Below are 20,066 nucleotides of genomic sequence, written 5' to 3'. Positions count from 1 at the left end.
CGTGGAGCGTTTGCAGAGCTCAGATAAGGGGGAATCACTGGTAATGCAATCCTAGTGAGCCGAACTTTTTGGCTGGTTTCCTTTCAGGTTTTCTTCCCCCTCTCTCCACGTAATCAGTCACAGCTGATATCAAACCATTTGTACAATATCGTACCCTGAATTTTTTTCAATACCCATTTCCTGTTTAACAGATTCCCATGTTTTTGTTTTCTGTATTATGGGTCTTTTTTTTCATTAGATCATGGTTCACATACCGCACAATTCACCCATTTAAGGTGTAAGTCAGGGCCATTGGGATCGTCATAGAGCTGTACAACCACCTCCACAGGCCATCTTAGCACTTCCGTCACCCCTCAAGAACCCTCCACCCTTAGCTGTTACTCCCCACACCCGAGCCCCTGGCCACCACCTGTCTACTTCCTGTCTGCGGAGGTCCCTGCTCTGGACATTTCGCAGGAGTGGGGTCATACAGCACGTGGTCCTGCGTGCCCGTCTCCTTTCACATAGCACGTTTTCAAAGCTCGTCCGTACGTGAGCGTGGGCCAGCATGTGTCATATTTCGTCACAGGACTATATCAGAATTTATTAAGCGGGTCCTTGTTGTTGGGCGTGGCACTGCTTTCCACTGTTTCCTACAGACAGCACTGAGATACACATCTTGTTTTCTTGCACATCTAATTTCCCTTCGGATTAATTCCCAGAACTTAGAAGCTAAGTCAACCACCATGAACGTTTAAAGGATTCTTGATGCTTGTAAGAGTTTCCAGAGAGATTATCCTAATTTACGCTTATCCACAGAATATCATACTCCCCACCTCCCACTGGGAGTGTAATCTTTATGAAGCCCTGCGCCAATCTGACAGCTCGCTAGAATTTGCCTGTCTTCCATCCCTGGTGCGGCTGGGTCTTTTCTGTCATGTTTAGCCCATCATAGTTCGTGTATTTCAGTTACATTTCATGAACTTTGCTGGTTTATGCATTGGGGTCTCCACACTTTTCTGTCGGATTTGTGCGAGCGGTCACACCATGAGATTGTTGACATTTTGTCTTGTAACTATTTTCCTGGGTCACAATGATACCTGACACTTATAGTCACATCCTCTGAACGTGGACAAATGACGATCCTCTCCCCGTACCCCATACCCCGTACCCCATACCCTGTACCCCGCAGTGACATCTCACCTGGCCCCTCCTCTCCTGGTGCCTCCCCCGCCTGCCCTCATCTCTGCTCAGCCAGCCCTGCTGCACACCCAGCAACAGCACCAGTGCCTCTGGGAGTGGGGGGCGGGCGCCTGCCCCTCTGCCCAGGGTGCAAACCCTGTGTCTTTCTGTCCCCTAACCTGTTGCAGACCTTGCACTCTCCCCAGCTGCTCCCTTCTCTGTGACAATGACCTTGTCTTCCACTTGACAGACAGAAGGGTCCTCAGCTCACTGTCTGTGAAGCCCCCATTTCTACCCCTCTCCTGCCCTTTCTGCTAAAGGTGCTGCCCCTCCCCCACACCCCCACTTGTGCTCAGGTCCCTGCCCACCCCACAGCCCCCACCTTCTCCGGGTCCTGACCCTGCCATCTCCTTTCCTCCCTTGGACTCACATCTCCTCTCTCAAAAAACATCCTCCCTGGTGGCTCTTTAAACAGCTCAAGTCTCCCCTGTTTAGAAAAACAAAACACCACAGCCTGACAGGAAGTCCCGGCATCTGACTTCAGCCTCTGTCTGCCCTTCACAGCCACTGGCCTCTGGCCTCTGCCTCGCAGCCTCCAGCCTCTCTCCCAGCCCTCAGCCTGCTCTCAGATCAGACCTGCCTCCAGGGTCTGACCCTGGGACCCCTGCAGCCCCCTCCCTGTCCCCTCCCTGCCTTGGGGCCTCTGGTGCCTGGGCTCCTGCAGGGCCTGCCTCTCTCTTCCCTGAAGCCCAGGTGCTTGGCTGACTCACGTTTGTCCTGACTCACATTCCTCCTGGGAGGGGCAAGTGGCTCTAAAGCTGGACCAGTCAACACCAAATTCAGGACCCTCCCACCCCTACCCCCCCCAACCCGCACATGCCTGTGTCTCCCCACCCCCAGAGAACAAGTGGACCGGCCGGTGCCATACACCTGGCGTCTGGCATCTGGCTGGTGCTGGGCCATTGGCTAGTCAGACTTGAACCCAGGCTGCCCAGGCTCCTGGCACCCCCACCCCCTCCACCTGGCCTCTCCCCGTCCGCAGACGTTGGTTCATGTTTCTGTCTTAGCATCATGTCACGTGGTGGTACCTGACGGTGGTACCTGACGGCCTACAGGAGGCTCAGGTGGGCTGAGCTGTTGGGGCCTCAGGTGTGTGACCCCGCCTGGGCCGCTTCCTGACAGCCACGGGCAGCGGCCCCCGCTCTCTGGGAGGGGCCAGACCTCACCAAACCCTGCTGCCGGCCCTGCTTCTCCAGGCCCTGGACAAGTGTTCCAGTAACGTCTCGGGGACTCAAGGGACATGTCTGTGAAGTGTCCCCAGCTCAGTGCTGGCCCTCTGGCAACAGATGGTGGGGAGTGGGATGGGGACGGTCATGCATCACGCAGCGGGCCTCCCCTTGGGGGTCTGCAATGCAGGGTGACCCCCACTGCTGTGGAGGCGCCTGTGCTATTTGATGCTGGAACAGATGCTGCACTGGGGGGTTGGTGCCTGGGCCGAGGCCCCTCTCGTGCACCTAGTGTATCAGGAAGGGCCCCCTTAGTTGCGAGGAGCAGGAGAAAAACAGGTCTGGCTTTTTCCTCCTCTCTGCAGTGGAGGATGCACGGCCTCCCAGGGAAGATTAATGCTTTTGTTTTCGCCTCTGCCGGGAGCTCAGGGCTGACTGAGTCGGCGGGCGGGTGGCGGGCTCTGCAAAGCTCTGAGCATCCTTGGTGAGGCGGCAGCTGCGGGCGGGCAGGGGAGAGGAGCCTGCTCTGCAGAAGGGGAGCAGCCCCCGCGCAGCCCCTGAGCCTGGCCCACAGTGTGCCGGTGCCCGGCTGGGCGGCCACTGAGCTCTTGGGGGTCAGCAGGTGGCAGACTCTGCAAAGAAGGGAAAGGATCCAGAGCTGGCCGAAGGGTGAGGGTGGCCATCCTCACGTCACACTGCCGGTTCCAGCCGGCCTGTCCCGGGAGCGGGCGCTGGACAGAAGCCGATCGGACGGCTCTGGTGCCAGGACCCCGTGCAGGTAGGAAGCCTGGCGGGGCTGGTGGGGAGTGACGCCCTGCTGGGCTGCAGGTGGGTGGGCTTGCAGTGAGCAGGAACACATCGGCCAGGTGTCAGACCTCCCACTACCTGTCACCCCCCAGCACCCCGTTTTGCCCCAAGGTGCTTGGTGTCGCTCAGAACTTTCCTCTCTGTATAACATGAGTGGGAGAGCAGCCCCGGCCCCTTCCCGCCACCTGCAAAAGCCCTCAATCTGCGCCGCGTCTGGCCTGTGTGTGGCGGGCAGAGTGCCATCTTAACGCTGGGCGCCAGCAGCGCCCGCCCGTGAAATGTGCATCGGACATGGCAGAGGGGCTCTTCCCCCCCTTCCTCAGTCTCTCCTAAATATGTAGCGTTCTCCACTGCGTGTTTCCTGCAGCCGGCATGTCTCAGGGTGGCTTCTGATGAGCGCAGGTGGGTTGGGTGTGGGTGGAGGTGGGTGGCTGGGCAGCCATGTGGCAGTGGGGCCCCGGGGCATGGAGTCGCCCCAGGAGAGAGCTGGGAGGTGGTGGGGAATTGCCAGGGGACAGCAGCGTACCCAGACCCACTAGACCAGCGTTTGCTAGGGGAGGAGGTGCTGCCTGGGGCGTCCCTGGCTGAGTTCTCGCTCTGTCACCCCACGCACCTACCTCCCCTACCTCGTACTCTGTTTTGTTCTCAGTGGTTTTAGCTCTAAGGCTTCGCTGCACAGGTGGAGCAGGTGGAGTTGGGACAGGGGATGCTGCTGGCTCCCTGGCTGCTGAGTCCCACCTGCCTCCTGCAGTCCCCACGGCAACAAGGAGGCCTGGGTCCCTCTGAGACTACAAATTCCGCTCTTCCTTCCTCCCTCCCTCCCTCCCTCCCTTCCTCCCTCCTTTCCTCCTTCCACCCTTCCTGCCTTCCCTTCTTCCTTCCTCCCTCTGTCCACCACTCACCTTACCCTTTCTGAACACTAACGGTGTCCCATCCTGGGCTGGGGCCAGATTCACAGAGATGGTGGTTACAGGCCCCCTGCCTGGAGGAGGAGACCAGGTGGGAGAGGCGGCCACAGGTGCACCCCTGGGTCAGGTGTCCAGCTAAACATTTCTCCATGCCCAGTAAACCATCTCGTGGGACTCTGGGATGCCGGTTTATTTGCTTTGTTTTTCTTCTTTTGGTACTTTCCATTTACCCTCACAAGCAGGTGTGGCTTTTATCAGTGGGAGAAAATAAACCAAATGTTCCAAACAAATGAAAGCATTTCCTCAGGACAGAGGTGAAGTCAGCTTCTCCAGACCCCAACTTCTTTTTTGTTTTGAAAACTTAATTAATGTGTTTATTTAAAGAGCACACTCAGGAGGAATCCTTGTATATCATCTAATAAACAAAAAAATCATGCATAATGAATGCCGTCCCCCAGACGACTGTTAGCGTTTAGAAGGCGTCTTTGTACACTCGGCACACACACACACACACACACACACACACACCGGCCACACACACACACACACACACACGGGCCACACACACACACATACACACACACACACGGGCCACACACACACACACACACACACACACCGGCCACACACACACACACACACACACACACACACACACACCGGCCACACACACACACACACACACACACGGGCCACACACACACACACACACACCAGCCACACACACACACACACACACACCGGCCACACACACACACGGGCCACACACACACACCGGCCACACACACACACACACACACACACACACACACGGGCCACACACACACGGGCCACACACACACACACACACACACACACGGGCCACACACACACACACACACACACCAGCCACACACACACACACACACACACACCAGCCACACACACACACACACCCACACCGGCCACACACACACACACACACCTCACACACGGGCCACACACACCGGCCACACACACACACACACACGGGCCACACATACACACACCGGCTACACACACACACACGGGCCACACACACACACACCAGCCACACACACACACACACACACACACTGACCACACACACACCACACACACACACACACACACACACTGACCACACCACACACACACACACACACACACTGACCACACACACACACACACACACCACACACACACACACACACACACACTGACCACACCACACACACACACACACACACACTGACCACACACACACACACACACTGACCACACACACACACACACACCAGCCACACACACACACACACACACACCACACACACCACACACACACACACACACACACACTGACCACACCACACACACACACACACACACACACTGACCACACACACACACACACACACTGACCACACACACACACACACACCAGCCACACACACACACACACCACACACACACACACACACACACTGACCACACACACACACACACACACACACACACCACACACACACACACCACACACACACACACACACACACACACACTGCCTTGCCTGGTGCCTGATAGCACATCCTTATCCTCAAATACTGGGCTCTGACATTGTCAGGCACTTCCTGGTCAGCTGTGCCCAGAGCGCAGGCTGAGCAGACATCTGTGCAGGCTCCTTAGAGCCCTGATGTGCTGGCATCCCAAACCCCCTTGGTCGGAGCCCCTCTGTGGTCCCGTAGGACCACTGATGAACGGCTGGCGGGCACTGTTTCTCGTTCCAAATGTCTTTATTGGGCACCACCTCCACATGCAGCTCTGCTCTGGGGCCTGGGGACAGCAGAGGAGAAGGGGACAGCACTCAGTCCTCCTGAAGCCCACACCCTAAAGGGAGCTAAGTGGTGAGACAGAGCGAGCAGTGAGCCATGCCACCCTGCTGGCAGAGACCCCGAGCAGGAGTGAGCGTGTCCCTAGGCCAAGGAGGAAGCCTGGTGGACACGTGGAGTCAGCGGAGGAAAAGGGGCAGGAGTGAGGTCGGGCTCTGGGGAGGGGCTGCGCACCACGCAGGGCTTTGCCAGCGAGGCGAGGAGATGGGTCTTCTTTTCAGGGTCACGTAGGCCCTGGAGAGCTTGGGCTGCAGAGAACCTCTGGGGGCTGCGGGCTGCCGGCTGTTCCCACAGCGCATCGCTCCTGCTGAAGGGGCTGGTTGGCTTCGCAGTAAATTCTATTTGATCCGTGCACTCTGATGAGTAGGTCTTGTAAGGTCTGGATTCACTTCTGGTCATTCAAAGAGGAAACTAAAGCTTTGAATTGGGCAGTAAATGCACTTGTGGCCACGGGGAGCTGGCCATCCTGGGCACGTGCACGTGCAGCCCTCTGCAGTGTGGAATCCTGGGAGGGCTTGGAAAGCAGGTGGAGGCACTGCCGGTTCTCCAGAGAATGGATGGGGCCTCGGACAGGTTTAGGGAGGAGAAGGGGTGCCGCCTCATGGGGTGCAAAGCGCCTCACAGCCCAGGGCCTCTCCCTCTGTGCTTCCCACAGCCCCGTGAGGAAGAGGTCTCGAGTCCTCTGCAGGGCGGCAGGGAGGGGCTTTCTGGAGCCCGACCCCACCCTGCATGTCCCTGGTGGCGGGACCTGCTGAGCCCCCCAGTCTGGCCTGTTGGGGAATAGTGTGTGCTCTGTGCCCCTGGAGGCTGTGTTCCTGCGTTCCTAGCCAGCCTCGTTCTGTCTCATTAAAGATGACAGTCACTTGTCAGAAAGCACAAGACATCGTTTTAAAACCACGCACTATAAAATCTCATGCACTTTTCATATACTTTTAAAATCTGAGCCATCTGCAGCCCCACCTGGGTAAGGGGCTGGGCCACCTGCCTGGCAGGGGGTTGGCGGGGCTGCACTGATGACACCCCCCGGTGCTGAAGTGTCCTAGAGGCCCTTCTCGGACAGTAATTGGGAGGAAACGCCCTGAAAGAGCTGGGAGTCCAGCAGTTGTCTGGTGACACCCTGTGTCACGGTGGCTGCGGTGAGGGGACTGGAGTGGCTGGTGATTGACAGAGCAGTGAGGATACGTGTCGTTTTGCCTCCAGAAGCCCATGTTCGTTTGCTCGGGTTGCTGTAACAAGTACTGTAGATGGTTCTGGAGACTGTGTGCCGTTAACAACAGTCATTTTCTCACGGTTCTGGAGGCTGGAAGTCCATGATCAGAGTTCCAGCCATTCAGTTTCCGGTGAGGGCTCGCTTCCTGCCTTTTAGATGCTGCCCTCTCCCAGGGTCCTCACGTGGCAGAAAGAGGGCGCGGTGTCTCATAAGGACTATAATATCCTTATAAAACATCACGGGGCCCCATAGGTCAGGACGCCATTCTTTTTCATGGCTGAGTAATACTCCAACGGATGGAGGGACCACATTTTGTTTATCTGCTCATCCCCGGATAGACATTTGGGTTGTTTCCACCTTTTAGAGACAGAAGCATGCTGCTACAAACCTTCCTGTACACGTTTTGTGTGGATCCATGTTTTCGTTTCTCCCGTCCTGTTCTCTTCATTTTTCTTATATACCTAGGAATGGAATTGCTGGGTCCTGTGGTAATTCTGTACTTTTGGAGGCACTGACACACTGTTTCCCACGGCAGCTGCACCACTGTACATTCCCACCAACGTACAAGGGTTCCGATTTCTCCACATCTTCACTAACGCTTGTTATTTTCCAATTTTTATTTTGTTTTGTTTTAATTATTGTCAGCCCAGTGGGTGTGAGGTGCGGTCTTGTTGTGGATGGGTTTGTATTTCCTTAGTGACGGGGATGCCGAGCACCTTTGCTGCACCACTTGGCCTTGGAATGTCTTCTTTGGAGGAATGTGTGTTCAGGGCCTTGGTCCGCTTTCCACTGGACTGTTTGTCTTTTTGCTGTTGGGCCGTTAGAGTTCTCATGTGTTCCGGGTACTAAGCCCTTCTCAGATCTGTGATCTGCAAATACTTCCTCCCGTTCTGTAGTTTTTAACTTTCCACTTCCTTGATAATGTCCTTTGTTGCACAGAAGTTTGTAATTTTTATGAATTCCAACTTATCTGTGTGGTTGCTGCTGCCCATGCTTTTAGTGTCAGACCCAAGAATCCGATGCCCAATCGGGGCTCATGAAGACGTACCTCTGTGCTTTCTTCTCAGAGTTTTATACTTTCAGCTCTTGCATTTCGGTCATTGGTCCGTTTTGTGGGGACACTTTCACTGGCGTGTGGCACCCACAGAGGAGAGCACAGATTACACTTCTGCAGCTTGATAAATTTCCCCAAACCGGACACGCCCATGTAACCAGCACCCAGATCAAGAAAGAGCGTGCCCCGCCCCCCTCCCCAGGCACCCCCTGGGGTCCCCTAAGGCCAGCCACCAGCCTGACTCTGACAACACAGAGTCCTTTGCCTAGTTTCGAATTCTGGAAAAAAGGAATCTGCTCTTTCGTGGCTGGCTTCTGTTCCAAGCGTGTTCTGGATTCTTCTCCCCAACACACAGGGGTCACCTTAGGGCCTGGTTTCCACCGAAGACACAGTGGGTGAAGAAAGGAAAAATAAGGTGCTTGTAATGAGTTTTTACCCCATTACTTACTTTTTCAGGAAAGTGATTATTAATCATTCACATTCGGGAAGTGGTGGTTAGACTCCTTCCCACTTTAGGAGAGAGAAACTCGGGGACTGGCATCCACATTTAGCAGCAGGCAGCAGCCCCCCGTAATTACCGTAGGTTAAGAAATAGTTGCTGTAAAGGAACGCTGAATACAAGGCTTTGGGAAGATTGGGGGGCGGGGGATTGCACCATGTAGAACTAAGCCAAACCAGCCAATGTAATTTGTTTAGGTTTTTTCAGTATTACTACTTTAATCTAATGCAATGGATTTTAAGAATTATAAAAATAATAAATGCTAATTCAGAAAACTGAACAGTACAAGGACACATAAGAAAATTATTAATCATTTTTCTCCCCGCCCCTCTAGTCCCTCCACCTGGGAAATAATGTTCGCTTCATCACCCCTCCCCTTCCCCTTTCTCCTCCTCCAGCCCCCCAGATACACAGATGAATAGGACCTGCCCCCCCCCAGCATAATGGGGGAGGCTGACTCATCAACCTTTGAGCCGGAGCTGGTGCCACACTTGCTCCTGGAGGTCGGGTGATGTGGCTGGGTCTCTGCTCCCAGACGTGGTCCCCGTCGGGCAGAGCCAGCTTTCACACACAGCACCCCGGGGCGCCCACTGGCCGCGGGCTCTGTGGGCGCTCTGCCACACAGCACACCTTTCAGCATCCTGTGCAGGCAGGCTGCTGGCTCAGGACCGCTACTTGAGTAGTAACACCTGTCGTGTTCTTGCAGGCGGGGGAAAAGCACTACCACCCGTTGTGCGCACTATGTGTCAGGTGTGGCCGGATGTTTGCAGAGGGCGAGGAGATGTATCTTCAAGGTAAGGACACAGACGGCTGCTCAGTCCCCGGGGCAGGACATGGACATGTCTTGGGCCCATTCCACGAGCTGGGTGTGAACTGGTGGGTCACGTGTTATCTGGCTGCTTGGGAAGCCCCACCACACAGCGGGGAGCTGGGGGAGCAGGGTCCAAGCAGGCTTTCCCCAGCAGCACAGTGGGATAGCAGGCGGCTCGGCGGCAGTGGTGATGGTGGCACAGCTTTGAGAGGACCCCAGGGAGGACGGCTTGGATATTGAGACCCATCCCTTTAGCCACAATTTCTTTTCAATGATTTCTCTGTCTCCAGTGACCCTGGAGGCAAGCTGAGCAGAGCCAGGCAGGTGGGAGAGCCACACACTGCCCCGCAGACGGGCCATTTAATGACCTCATGCAGTATTGTCTGGGGGCTGTGTGCCAAACAGGCCTCCCTTTCTGAGGCTGAACCTCATGGGGTGATGTCAGCTAGGACGGCCTCGTCCCCAGTGTCCCCTCTTGTTCCTTGAGCCTCTACTGGAGAGACCATGAAAGGGGTCCTTTGCGCCCCTCCCAGCAGTGCTAGGAAGTCTGGGCGGCGAGAGGTGCCCCTATCTGAGGCGTCGCCCTCACTGTAAATAGAGCCTTCAGGCCTTCTGAGGCCACCCAAACACAATGGCACTGGGGCGGGGACACGAGCTCGCCATCACAGGGGGCCCCATTTCAGGGAACAAAGGTGCTCTTCATGGTTCTGGGCTGAACCCCTATTTCATGGTTCTCCCTATTTCTAAAGCAGGTCCTGCCATAGCTTTTTGTGGGATGTTGAAGTCAGTCCTGTCCCCTTCCCCAGCCTAGATTTTCCAGTTGGTCAGATGGTCAGATGAGTGGTCAGACCAGGTGGGAGGTTTTCCAGCTCTGCACCATGGAGCACCAGAGTCCCAGGGCCAGGGGCCTTTTCTGGGGGCTCTGCCCCCACCCTGCCCAGACACCCCGAGACCCTGTGCCGAGTCTACCTGGATGTTGGCCCCGTGCAGGTGTTATTTAAGAGGTGAAGCATGTGCGGTAAAAGCTCTGAAGAGCATGGGTCCCAGCGAGCCCCACGGCCTCTGAGAATGGCGACATGGGTACCACTCCCCAACGCCACCCCACCACTTCCCACCGGACACACCTCCTCCTCTGTAGACTCTTTCCAATAAACGTAGGGGTCCGATGCTCCCTCGCACTCATGATTAAAATAACAATCAGGTATTTTTTCCCATTGGGTCGACAAAGGTGAAAAGGAAGGGCATGTCCCCATGTTATGAGGCTCAAGGAAATGGGCCTCTTACCTGGCTGATGGGGGTGACAATTGGGAAATTGCCCATGTGCATCAGGAGCCTTAAAAATGCCCACGCCCTAGGACGTCCTTAAGTAAACACTAGGAGAAACAGCGGAGCACCCGAAACGTTACTTAGAAATAAACCATTGAAGCTAACAGGAGAGGAGCAGACAGATAAATTCTCACTTGTTCACACGATGGAACGTTCCGCTGCCCTTAAATTTACGTTTTTGGTATTTCCTTGTACGGGGGGATGTTCAGGACATACAGCAAGAATCACACTGTAAGAAACTGTGACACGGTCCTCTCTCTTGTATGTGAGTGAATACTGGAGGGCCGCCCGACCGAAAGTGGGAGGGAGATCATAGATGATTGTAATTTTCTTATTTATACTCTGTTAGCTTTCTTTACGTTTTAATAAGGAACATCTGTTACCTTTATAATCATAAAGAATTTTTAAAATAAATGTTTGAACGCAGCCCCCACCCCCATCATGGTCTGTCCGGGAACTCTTGATTTGCCACTAATAAGTTAATTAACTCACATGACCTGGAAGGTTTCATGAGCAAAACAGGGATGTAGCTGCCTCCTTCCACACACTTTTAAGCCCTTACTTTGCCAGGTCCCATGTGGCTTGTTTGGGGATGTGAGAGTGGGATGGACACGGCCCCCACCTCCACCGCGGGTGTGGCACCGGTGGGGGCTAAACCCAGACACTGCAGCACAGCTGCCAGCAGAGGGCGTATGAACGGAGTCCGGCTCAGGCTGAGGTTCAGAGAGGCCCTGTGGGGGAGGGGGGTGAAGCAAGTGCTCTGGGCCCAAAGGATGGGGGACAGGGAGCTCATTTGGAAGAAACGTCATGATGATGGAACACGTGTGTGTGACTGTTCACAAAGCCCCTTTCCGATACCTTATGACCCCACTTAATTTTATTAGACTCTCCCACTGATCTGATGAGGTCGGTCATCATTGGCCCTGTGTGCAAGTGGGAAAAAGCCGACCCTCGGGGAAGTTGATGTAGAATTAGCAGAGAGCAGAGCAGCCAGCACACAGGGCACTTGGTGACCTTGGTTGTGGCTTTTGATGTGGGTGGCTGAGCAGAGCTGGCAGGTGAAGAAACAGGCAGGAGAAGGCTCAGGGACACAGTGAATTAGTGACGGGTCGGGCCCAGGGCTTCATGCTCGGCACCCAGCTCTCAGCCCCACTCCTCACCCCACGCCTAAGGTTCCCCCTGAGGTCCCCCCTCCCACCCCCGGCCGAGAGCCCAAAGCCCGCATCCCACCCCAGCTCCAGCCCAGAGGCGTCCACGGTCAGGCGGATGCTGCCCCACACACGTGGCGAGGAGCAGGCAGGGGTCACACTGACAGCCCTCTCTCTCCGTTGTCTCTGAACTTGAAACCACCTACATACCCTCCTCTAAGAAGCCTGGTCTGGCTGCCCCCGGCTGGGCGCGGTGCCCCCCACAGGTTCTGAGGGGCCCCATGCAGCCCCCAGCGGGAGCAGTTAGCTCACAGTGGAGTGTTTGTCCACTTATTTCATGTCCCCCGACTGGGCTGAAGCCCCGGGGCAGGGCCTGGGATCCGCATGCCCCGAGCCCAGCTTGGGCTGCGCACAGGGTGCCCTAGGCGCCTGAGGGGTGGTGGGCAGGTGAACGCCATGTATGGGCTGCCTGCTCCTCCGCCTGACATCCCCATGGCCCCTGCCTTTTGGGAAATGACACTAACCGCTTCCCTCTTGGGAATATGTCCCCAGGTTCCTCCATCTGGCACCCGGCCTGTCGACAAGCAGCCAGAACTGAAGACAAAAACAAGGTTGGTGGAATTCACTGTTTTCTCAGATGTATTCTTCACACTCGTGGGATTGTCATACAATTAAGAGGGTGCCGACCAGCTTCTTCAGACTGAATGACCAAGGGGACACGCGTCATGCCACAGGGAGAATACCCAGCATGCCATTGGGATACCCAGCATGCCACAGGAACATTCCACATGCCACGGGGACACCCAGCATGCCACGGGGACACCCAGATGCCACGGGGACACCCACATGCCACGGGGACACCCAGATGCCACGGGGACACCCACATGTCACGGGGACACCCACATGCCACAGGAACACTCCACATGCCACGGGGACACCCAGACGCCACGGGGACACCCACATGCCACGGGGACACCCACATGCCACGGGGACACCCACATGCCACGGGGACACCCACATGCCACAAGGACCTGGGGAGGGGGCCCTGGGCCAGGGTGGGAGGGCTCTGTGGATGATAGGTACCGCCTCTCTGTGTCCCCCAAGCTTCCCGAGCCCGGCAGCCTCACGCGTGGGCCATGCAGGTGCTCGGCCCCTTTCCGTGGACACCGGGCTGGGCTGGGAAGTCGGTCGTGCATCTCTCTTGGGGGCAGGCGCCTTCTTTCGTCTAGGATTTTGTTTTGCCAGATTTTAAAACAGTGCCCGTTGCTTTGCTCAGGGTCCTACTCAAAGGGTCCATATAGGCCTCTGATTTAATTTAGGTTCCTATGACCCCCTTTCGTTCCTGAAGAGACCAGACCCTGCATCGGGCTCTGCTGGGCACAGCCCTCCCCATGGCCTCGCTTCTCAAGCCTCAGGCCTAGGGCAGTGGCAAGAGGGGGGGTTCCCTCAGGGGCTGGAGGACGAGGGGTCCTTGCCCGGGGCTAAAGGAAGCAGCAGAGGCTGGCGTGAAGGGGCCAGTCCCCCTTGGTGAGGGGCTCAGGGCCCTGGGGCAGGTCTGTGGCTGCTGAGACCCCAGGGTTGGCAGCCTGCCTGGGCCACCACCCATGTCTGCTCCTCTGTTACCCCAGGTGTCCTCCCGAACTCAAATGGCACATTCTAGGGTGGCAGCTGGAGAGCCTTGGTGATGGCCAGAGGGCTGATGACAGCGTGGAAAGAAGCAAGGGACAAAGGAAGCCCACAGCCTGGGGGGACTTTAGTGGCTGGTCCCACTGCTCCCCAAGTGCCACAGGTGACACCCACCACCATTTTAGCTGAATTCCCGGAACTGTCACGTCCCATGGCCAGGCCCTGTGCTCCCACTGCCTGGGGACCCAGGGCAGTCCCACCTGAGTACGTGCCAGGACAGCACCCATCCCTGAACCCAGTGCCTGGGACATGTGGGAGGGCGAGGAGGGGGGACAGAGCCACCTGACAGCCGTCCTCCCGGCTCTAGGGACACAGAGCAGGGAAGGCTGCGGGAGGAAGCTGGTGACTGGATTCATTTCCTGAGGTGCTGTAATGAGTCACCACAGACGCAGAGCCTTAGCAAAGCACGAATGGAGCGCCTTGCGGTCCTGGGGGTCAGGAGTTTAAACGGCGGCAGGGCTGTGCTCCTTTCATCGCGGGGTCGGGGGGCTGCTGTCCCGCTTGTGCCCCACATCGCTCAGCCCTGCTTCCATCGCCACCGCTCCTCTCAGAAGGACCCTGTGGTTATGTGGGGCCACCCGACAATCCCAGAGGACCTCCCCTCACGCTCCTCAGTCCCATCTCTCAGTCCCTTTGGTCTCACACAGGGGAACAGTCACAGGTTTGGGAGATGAGGACGCAGACCTTGTTGGGCTTTCCTGTACCTCCCGCACTCACAGATCTGACCGTCCTAGTTTGTCATGTACACGCCGGGGTCTCAGTAAGTGGCAGCACATTGCAACTGTCCGTCGTGCTTCCACGGGGCTGATTCACTCTGCCAACCCCCCCCCGCCTGTGCCGCCCGGGTCGCAGAGATGAGCCAGGCAGCATCCCCACCCTCACAGCGCCTGACCTTTGTCTGTGGACCCCTCCATCCTACACCAAGCCAAGGCCTGCAAAGGGACCTGCAGGCCGAGAGGCCTCAGGACCACACGCATGCGTGGGCGTGTACACTGTGTGTGTGACGGGGGGAAGGACAGGACCTTCTCACCAGGCTGACTGGGCTGGAGAAGTGGGGCCCAGGACCATGGCAGGCCCACCCAAGGACAGGTCAAGGTGGCCAGCACTGGCCCTGGATTCTGGACCTGGCTGCTGAGCTGGCCTCGGGGCCTGCAAGGAGCTCAGCTCCGGCCAGCGTCTGCTGTCAGCCTGAAGGCCAGCCCATGGTGGCCGTGGCCGCTATCCCAACGGAAGGGAGGCCCCTGAACACTGCAGGGACAGAGAAAGAGGAAGGTGTCACGGCCTGGGGCTGCATAGCCAGAGCTGGCTTCCTGGGCCGTCCTTGCAGATGCTGTGGGGACATTGGGGCAGAGGCCGGCAGCCTGAGAACAGCCGCCCCTCCATGCTGTGCCCGGTGCTGCCGGGGCTGGGGGCCTGCCCTCCGTGTCCTGGGACAGGACGCAGGCCCCGTCATGCCTGTCTTGTCCCTCCTTTCACCCTCCCTTCGTCCTAGTCCTGCCCCAGCCCCTCAGCGGCTCTTCTGTCTCCCCGCAAAATGAGAATAAGCTCCAGGGCCTGGGCCGGCGGGGTGGGGCCACGCGTGAGTGGACAGAGCAGGCACACGTGGCTTTTACAGTCGGGTCCCTTGAGATCCTTCTCCTGGCCAGCTGGCCCCTCGGACTGGACGGCAGGAAGAGAAAGCGGTACTTCTGTTCATCACATGAGAGCCAGTTAATGAGCACGAGCCAGGCAGACCCTGTCAGCTCTGGGCATCGCTAGAGGGCCGTCAGCCCCTGAGAAACACAGCAGAGGTGGTGTGGGCCTCGCTAACTCCCTCTGAAACCAGCCCCCAGCTGGGGTGGCTCCTGTTACCACGGAATCCGGATGAGAGTTAACTAGCTCACCCTCTTGGGGGTGTGTTCAGCCGTCGTTTAACAAGTGCGCCTCTGTGTCAGGCCCTGGGGGGCACCAGGAAACCCAGAAGCCAGTTCCCTCCTTGCCATTGGAGCCCTGCCGTGCTTCTGCCCAGCTGTGTGACCTTGGGCAAATCACTAGCCCTCTCTGAGCCTCAGCCCATTGCCTTTAAGTGGAGATAAATGTGTATCAGACCTCTTGCACAGTGCTGATTAGAGTCACACTTGTGTGTGACATTAATGAGAACCACTGCCCGAATCGCTGTTGTAGCCGGTGCTTCCCCGGTGCCAGGCTGAGGTCGAATGGGGCCCCGTGCACCTGTGTCGGTATGCACAAGGCCCCAGATAACAACCGCATTGGGTTTAATTGTGAAGCTCCTCTGGGCACATGGAGTCAGAGCAGAGAGAGTGAGAGCCCCAGGGTCCTGATTCTGGGAACCCTCCACTTGGCTCCCCACGTCTGCACTCAGTGACCGGGAGGCGCTCTGCTCCTAGCGTCTTTCCACAGGGCTGGGCACTGGACACGGGCGTGCATGCAGCCCCCGCCGCCTGCTCGGGACTGCCCTAAACGTGCTGGGGCAGACCGGACCCCAGGCTGCTGCCGACAGCCCAAGTGCTTCATCACGGCAGAGCCGACGTAACCTGGTGCGGCCCCTCCCGTGCCAGGACATATTCCCGGGGACCTGGGGCCAGCACCCAGGTGAGCAGCTTCCTGTCGTGAGTGCAGACTGAACTGAAACACACGTCAGGATGAGCTGTCCAAGCCGAGCCCTCACAGGCTGCGTCTCTGAATTGTCAGAGACGGGAAACCCCTCCAGGAGGTTTCTCCATATTATAGACAAGGAAGCTGAGATGCAAAGGTTTCTCAAATGTATAAAATGCATGCATACATTGTTTGGCCAGGAAAATAGGTGACCTGGCCACAGGGACATGGAGAAAAACAGACCCTCTGTTCCCTGTCTCAGAGTGGCACCATCTTCTTTGCAAACAACATCCTGGGGTGTGATGTCTTATGTGGGGGTGACCGAGGACTCAGGACTGCTCTGTGGGGTCAGGCTGAGTTCCGTGGAGAGACCCCAGCCCCTGCCGGCCTTTGGAAGCCCATGGTCTGAGGGGACAGGCAGACCCCTCCCCTGAGTCGATGCCCTGTGCAGCACATAGAGCTGGGATCAAAGGGCCTGGGGAAGCGGGGCAGGCCTCCCGGAGGAGGAGGCAGCCCCACAGTGTCCCGGAGGACGCCAGGGCCACAAGCAGGGACATGGAAGGGGGTGGGCAGCACTGGCGAGCGAGCCAGTGGAGGGGCGGCCAGCAAGATCAAGCCCGCTCCCTGTTTGCTTCCTCCAAGATGCAGACCCAGGTTTGCACTCAGGCTTGCCCGGGCACCACCCTGTGTGCCTTGCAGGTTTGTGTGGCCTGGCGTCTGGTCCTGGTGTCGTGCCACCCTCACTGGTGTCGTGCTGAGTAGGAGGAGCTGGGTGTCCTCCACTGGGGCGGGGAGGGCTCCACGGTCTGTGTCAGTGTCCGGGGACTGCTGTGCAAAATGCCACAGACCAGGGGCTAAGCGGCAGAGACTTCCTCCCTCCGTGTCCTGCAGGCGGGAGTGTGAGGTGCCCGTGTGGGCAGGTTGGTTCCTCCTGACGCCTCCTTCCTTGGCATGTTCCTGGCCGTCTGCTCCCTGTGTCCTCACGTGGTCGTCCCTCTGTGCGTGTCTGTGTCCTCATCTCCTCTTCTTGTAAGGACCCCAGTGAGGAAGGACCAGCCCCCCCCATTTTAACTTAGTTATGTCTTTAAAGGCCGTATCTCCAATACAGTCACATTCTGGGGTGCTGGAGGTCAGCACTTCCACATGAGTTTTGGGGGTACACAAATCAGCCCGTAACATGGCCCCTCCCAGGCGGCCGGTACCACTGCGGCGGGTGTGGACGACCGAGAGGAGCTGGACAGAATAATGGGGGGGCGGGGTCCTGCTTAGGAAACGAGAGAGGAGGCACAGGGAGTGGTGTGGGGAGCGGGAGGGCCGAGTTCTTGGCTGGGGAGGCCCTTTGTGGAGGGGCTTCCATTTAGATGGGGCAAGTCGGGGTGTGGGAAAGCTAGGTGTGGGGTGGTGCAGGCAGGGTGGGGGCTGGAGCAGGAGAGGGCTGTGGCGCGGCCAGGTCATGGCCCGCTGGTGGGGATGGACACGGGTGCAGCGAGTGGGGTGGGGGCTGGAGCAGGAGCGTGTCCACGCAGAGGTAGGGTGGGCCTGGTGCGGGGAGTGGGGGACCATGACCTCGGGGTGCAGGGATGTGGTCGGGAGGGAGCAGTGGGCGCTCGAGGAGCAGGTTACATATGTGACGGCCACAAAGGCCCTGGCCGTGACCGAGGGCTCAGTGGTGAGTGGCCAGCGGTGACCTCAGGAGGGTTTCTAAGGGATACCTGGGGTGTGGGACAAGCGCAGGGTTATTGCAAGGGCTGCTGGTGCTGAGAAAGGCATTGCGGGGAGGGGTGGTCAGAGGGGTGTGACGGGCGGGGCCCTGGAGTGGGCAGGAGAGTGGTGTTTAGGCCCAGGAGACCGCCCCAAAGTCTGACAACAGAGCCCCGGGTGGTAGAACGAGCTCCCACACATCCCCGTAACTTAGACGGAAAAGAACAGCTCTGAGCAGCAAAATTCTGGGAACGAGCGACGGCCTTTATCCTTGAGTGCACAGAATCATTTGAAAAGGCATCGCTTGCTCTTTTCCTCCGAAAAACATAATTTTCGCGCCACGAAAGCTTGGTGATCGTGGCAACTGAGAGCGTTCCCGCTTTGCTTGTAGCTCGCGTCACCCACTGTGTCTGTTTGATTACAGCTTTCCAGCCGTCCGCTCAAGCCTGCCTGTTTATTTTAAGAGTTCTTCCCACCGTCTTGTGAGCCGGCGTTCTGTGGGCGTATGACTGACCGTTGCCTCTGGCAGGGTCTTCCCGTTGACACTGCTGATTTCAGTCTCCCTCTGTCCCCTTCTTTGCCAGGAAACCAGAACCTCCTCCGAGAGCATCATTTCTGTACCTGCCTCCAGCACCTCAGGCTCTCCCAGCCGTGTGATCTACGTAAGTTAGATTCTTTCTATGGAGAGTGGGGAGGGGCTGGGGGCCTGGGGTCATCAGGTGTGGGGCCAACCCTGCCATCCCTGCTGCCAGTAGAGATTGGTGCAGACCTTCAGAGGCTGACTCGGAGCCTTTCTTCAATGAGGACGTAGCATTTGACCCAGCAGCTCCCTGGTTATGTGGTGACAAGTGCACAAAAGGTGTGCTCACGGCTGCTGTCACGATGGTGTAAGAGTGACTTCGCCTCCACTGCAGCAGCCAGGGCTCTCTGGCACATGCAGGCCCCAGCAGGCGCTGTGACTCACGGGGCACATCTGTAGTGTTACCGTGGAACGTGTGCCTGACATGCTCTTAGAAGCGTGTTAAGTATAATATGTATTGTGATCCCATTTTTGTTAGAGGGTTTGTGTGCATGTGTGGGTATGAGTGTATGCGTTTGGACAAAAAAGTATGAGGTTGGACAATTAAGTTTGCAAACTTGTTGCAACGATGTTGCTCACCTTTTTTGGTATCAGAGGGATTATTCATTATGAATTTGTACCAACTGGACACACAGTTAACCAAGTTTACTATTTGGAAGTGCTGAAAAGGCTGCGTGAAAAAGTTAGATGACCTGAACTTTTCGCCAACAATTCATGGCTCTTGCATCACAATGCACCAGCTCACACGGCACTGTCTGTGAGGGAGTTTTTAGCCAGTAAACAAATAACTGTATTGGAACACCCTCCCTACTCACCTGATCTGGGCCCCAATGACTTCTTTCTTTACGGAAGATAAAGGAAATATTGAAAGGAAGACATTTTAATGACATTCAGGACATCAAGGGTAATATGACGACAGCTCTGATGGCCATTCCAGAAAAAGAGCTCCAGAATTGCTTTGAAGGCTGGACTAGGTGCTGGCATCAGTACATAGCTTCCCAAGGGGAATCCTTCGAAGGTGACCATAGTGATATTCAGCAGTGAGGTGTGTAGCACTTTTCCTAGGATGAGTTTGCACACTTAATTGTCCATTCTCATATGTGTACTCATGTGTGTATGTGTTCGGGTGCATATATGTACACATATGTATTTGTAGTACTTGCGTGTATTCACACGTGGGTGTATGTGTGTTTGTATGTATGCATACACATATGTATGTGTTGGTGTGTACACGAGCATCCATGTATTTGCGTGCATGTATAAATGTGTGCGTGCGTGTTCATGGGCCCACATGTGTATGCATACACGTGTGATTATGTGTTTGTATGTGTTCGTGTGTATGCATACATGGGTATCTGTATGTATTTTTAGGCCAGAGACTGAGTCTCACTGTCTGGTGGCACCAGTGCCAGGCATGTCACAGGCCCCACCTGTTTGACCATGGAAGTGTCCCATGGGACCATCTCCC

General features: G+C 56.6%; 1 protein-coding gene across 18 annotated transcripts in view; it reads left to right on the top strand.

Moving 5' to 3' along the window:
- The window catches only part of ABLIM2 (actin binding LIM protein family member 2), a 125,870-nt gene that overhangs the window by 57,292 nt on the left and 48,512 nt on the right, over nucleotides 1–20,066 (top strand). For all 18 annotated transcript variants that reach the window (XR_012492397.2, XR_012492399.2, XR_012492403.2 and 15 more), the window contains exons 7-9: nucleotides 9,458–9,545; nucleotides 12,589–12,647; nucleotides 18,603–18,680. Coding sequence is in view for 3 of the 18 variants with exons in the window: in XM_074320852.2 (XP_074176953.2) it covers nucleotides 9,458–9,545; nucleotides 12,589–12,647; nucleotides 18,603–18,680 (225 nt within the window). In the remaining 15 variants the exon portion in view is untranslated. The remainder of the gene's footprint in view (nucleotides 1–9,457; nucleotides 9,546–12,588; nucleotides 12,648–18,602; nucleotides 18,681–20,066) is intronic.

Source organism: Rhinolophus sinicus, chromosome 1 (assembly GCF_057876585.1).
Source record: "Rhinolophus sinicus isolate RSI-liver-muscle chromosome 1, RSI-T2T, whole genome shotgun sequence".
Classification (NCBI taxonomy): domain Eukaryota; kingdom Metazoa; phylum Chordata; class Mammalia; order Chiroptera; family Rhinolophidae; genus Rhinolophus; species Rhinolophus sinicus.
The sequence above is the reverse complement of the archived record's forward strand: the minus strand, read 5'-3'. Positions and strand labels throughout refer to the sequence as shown.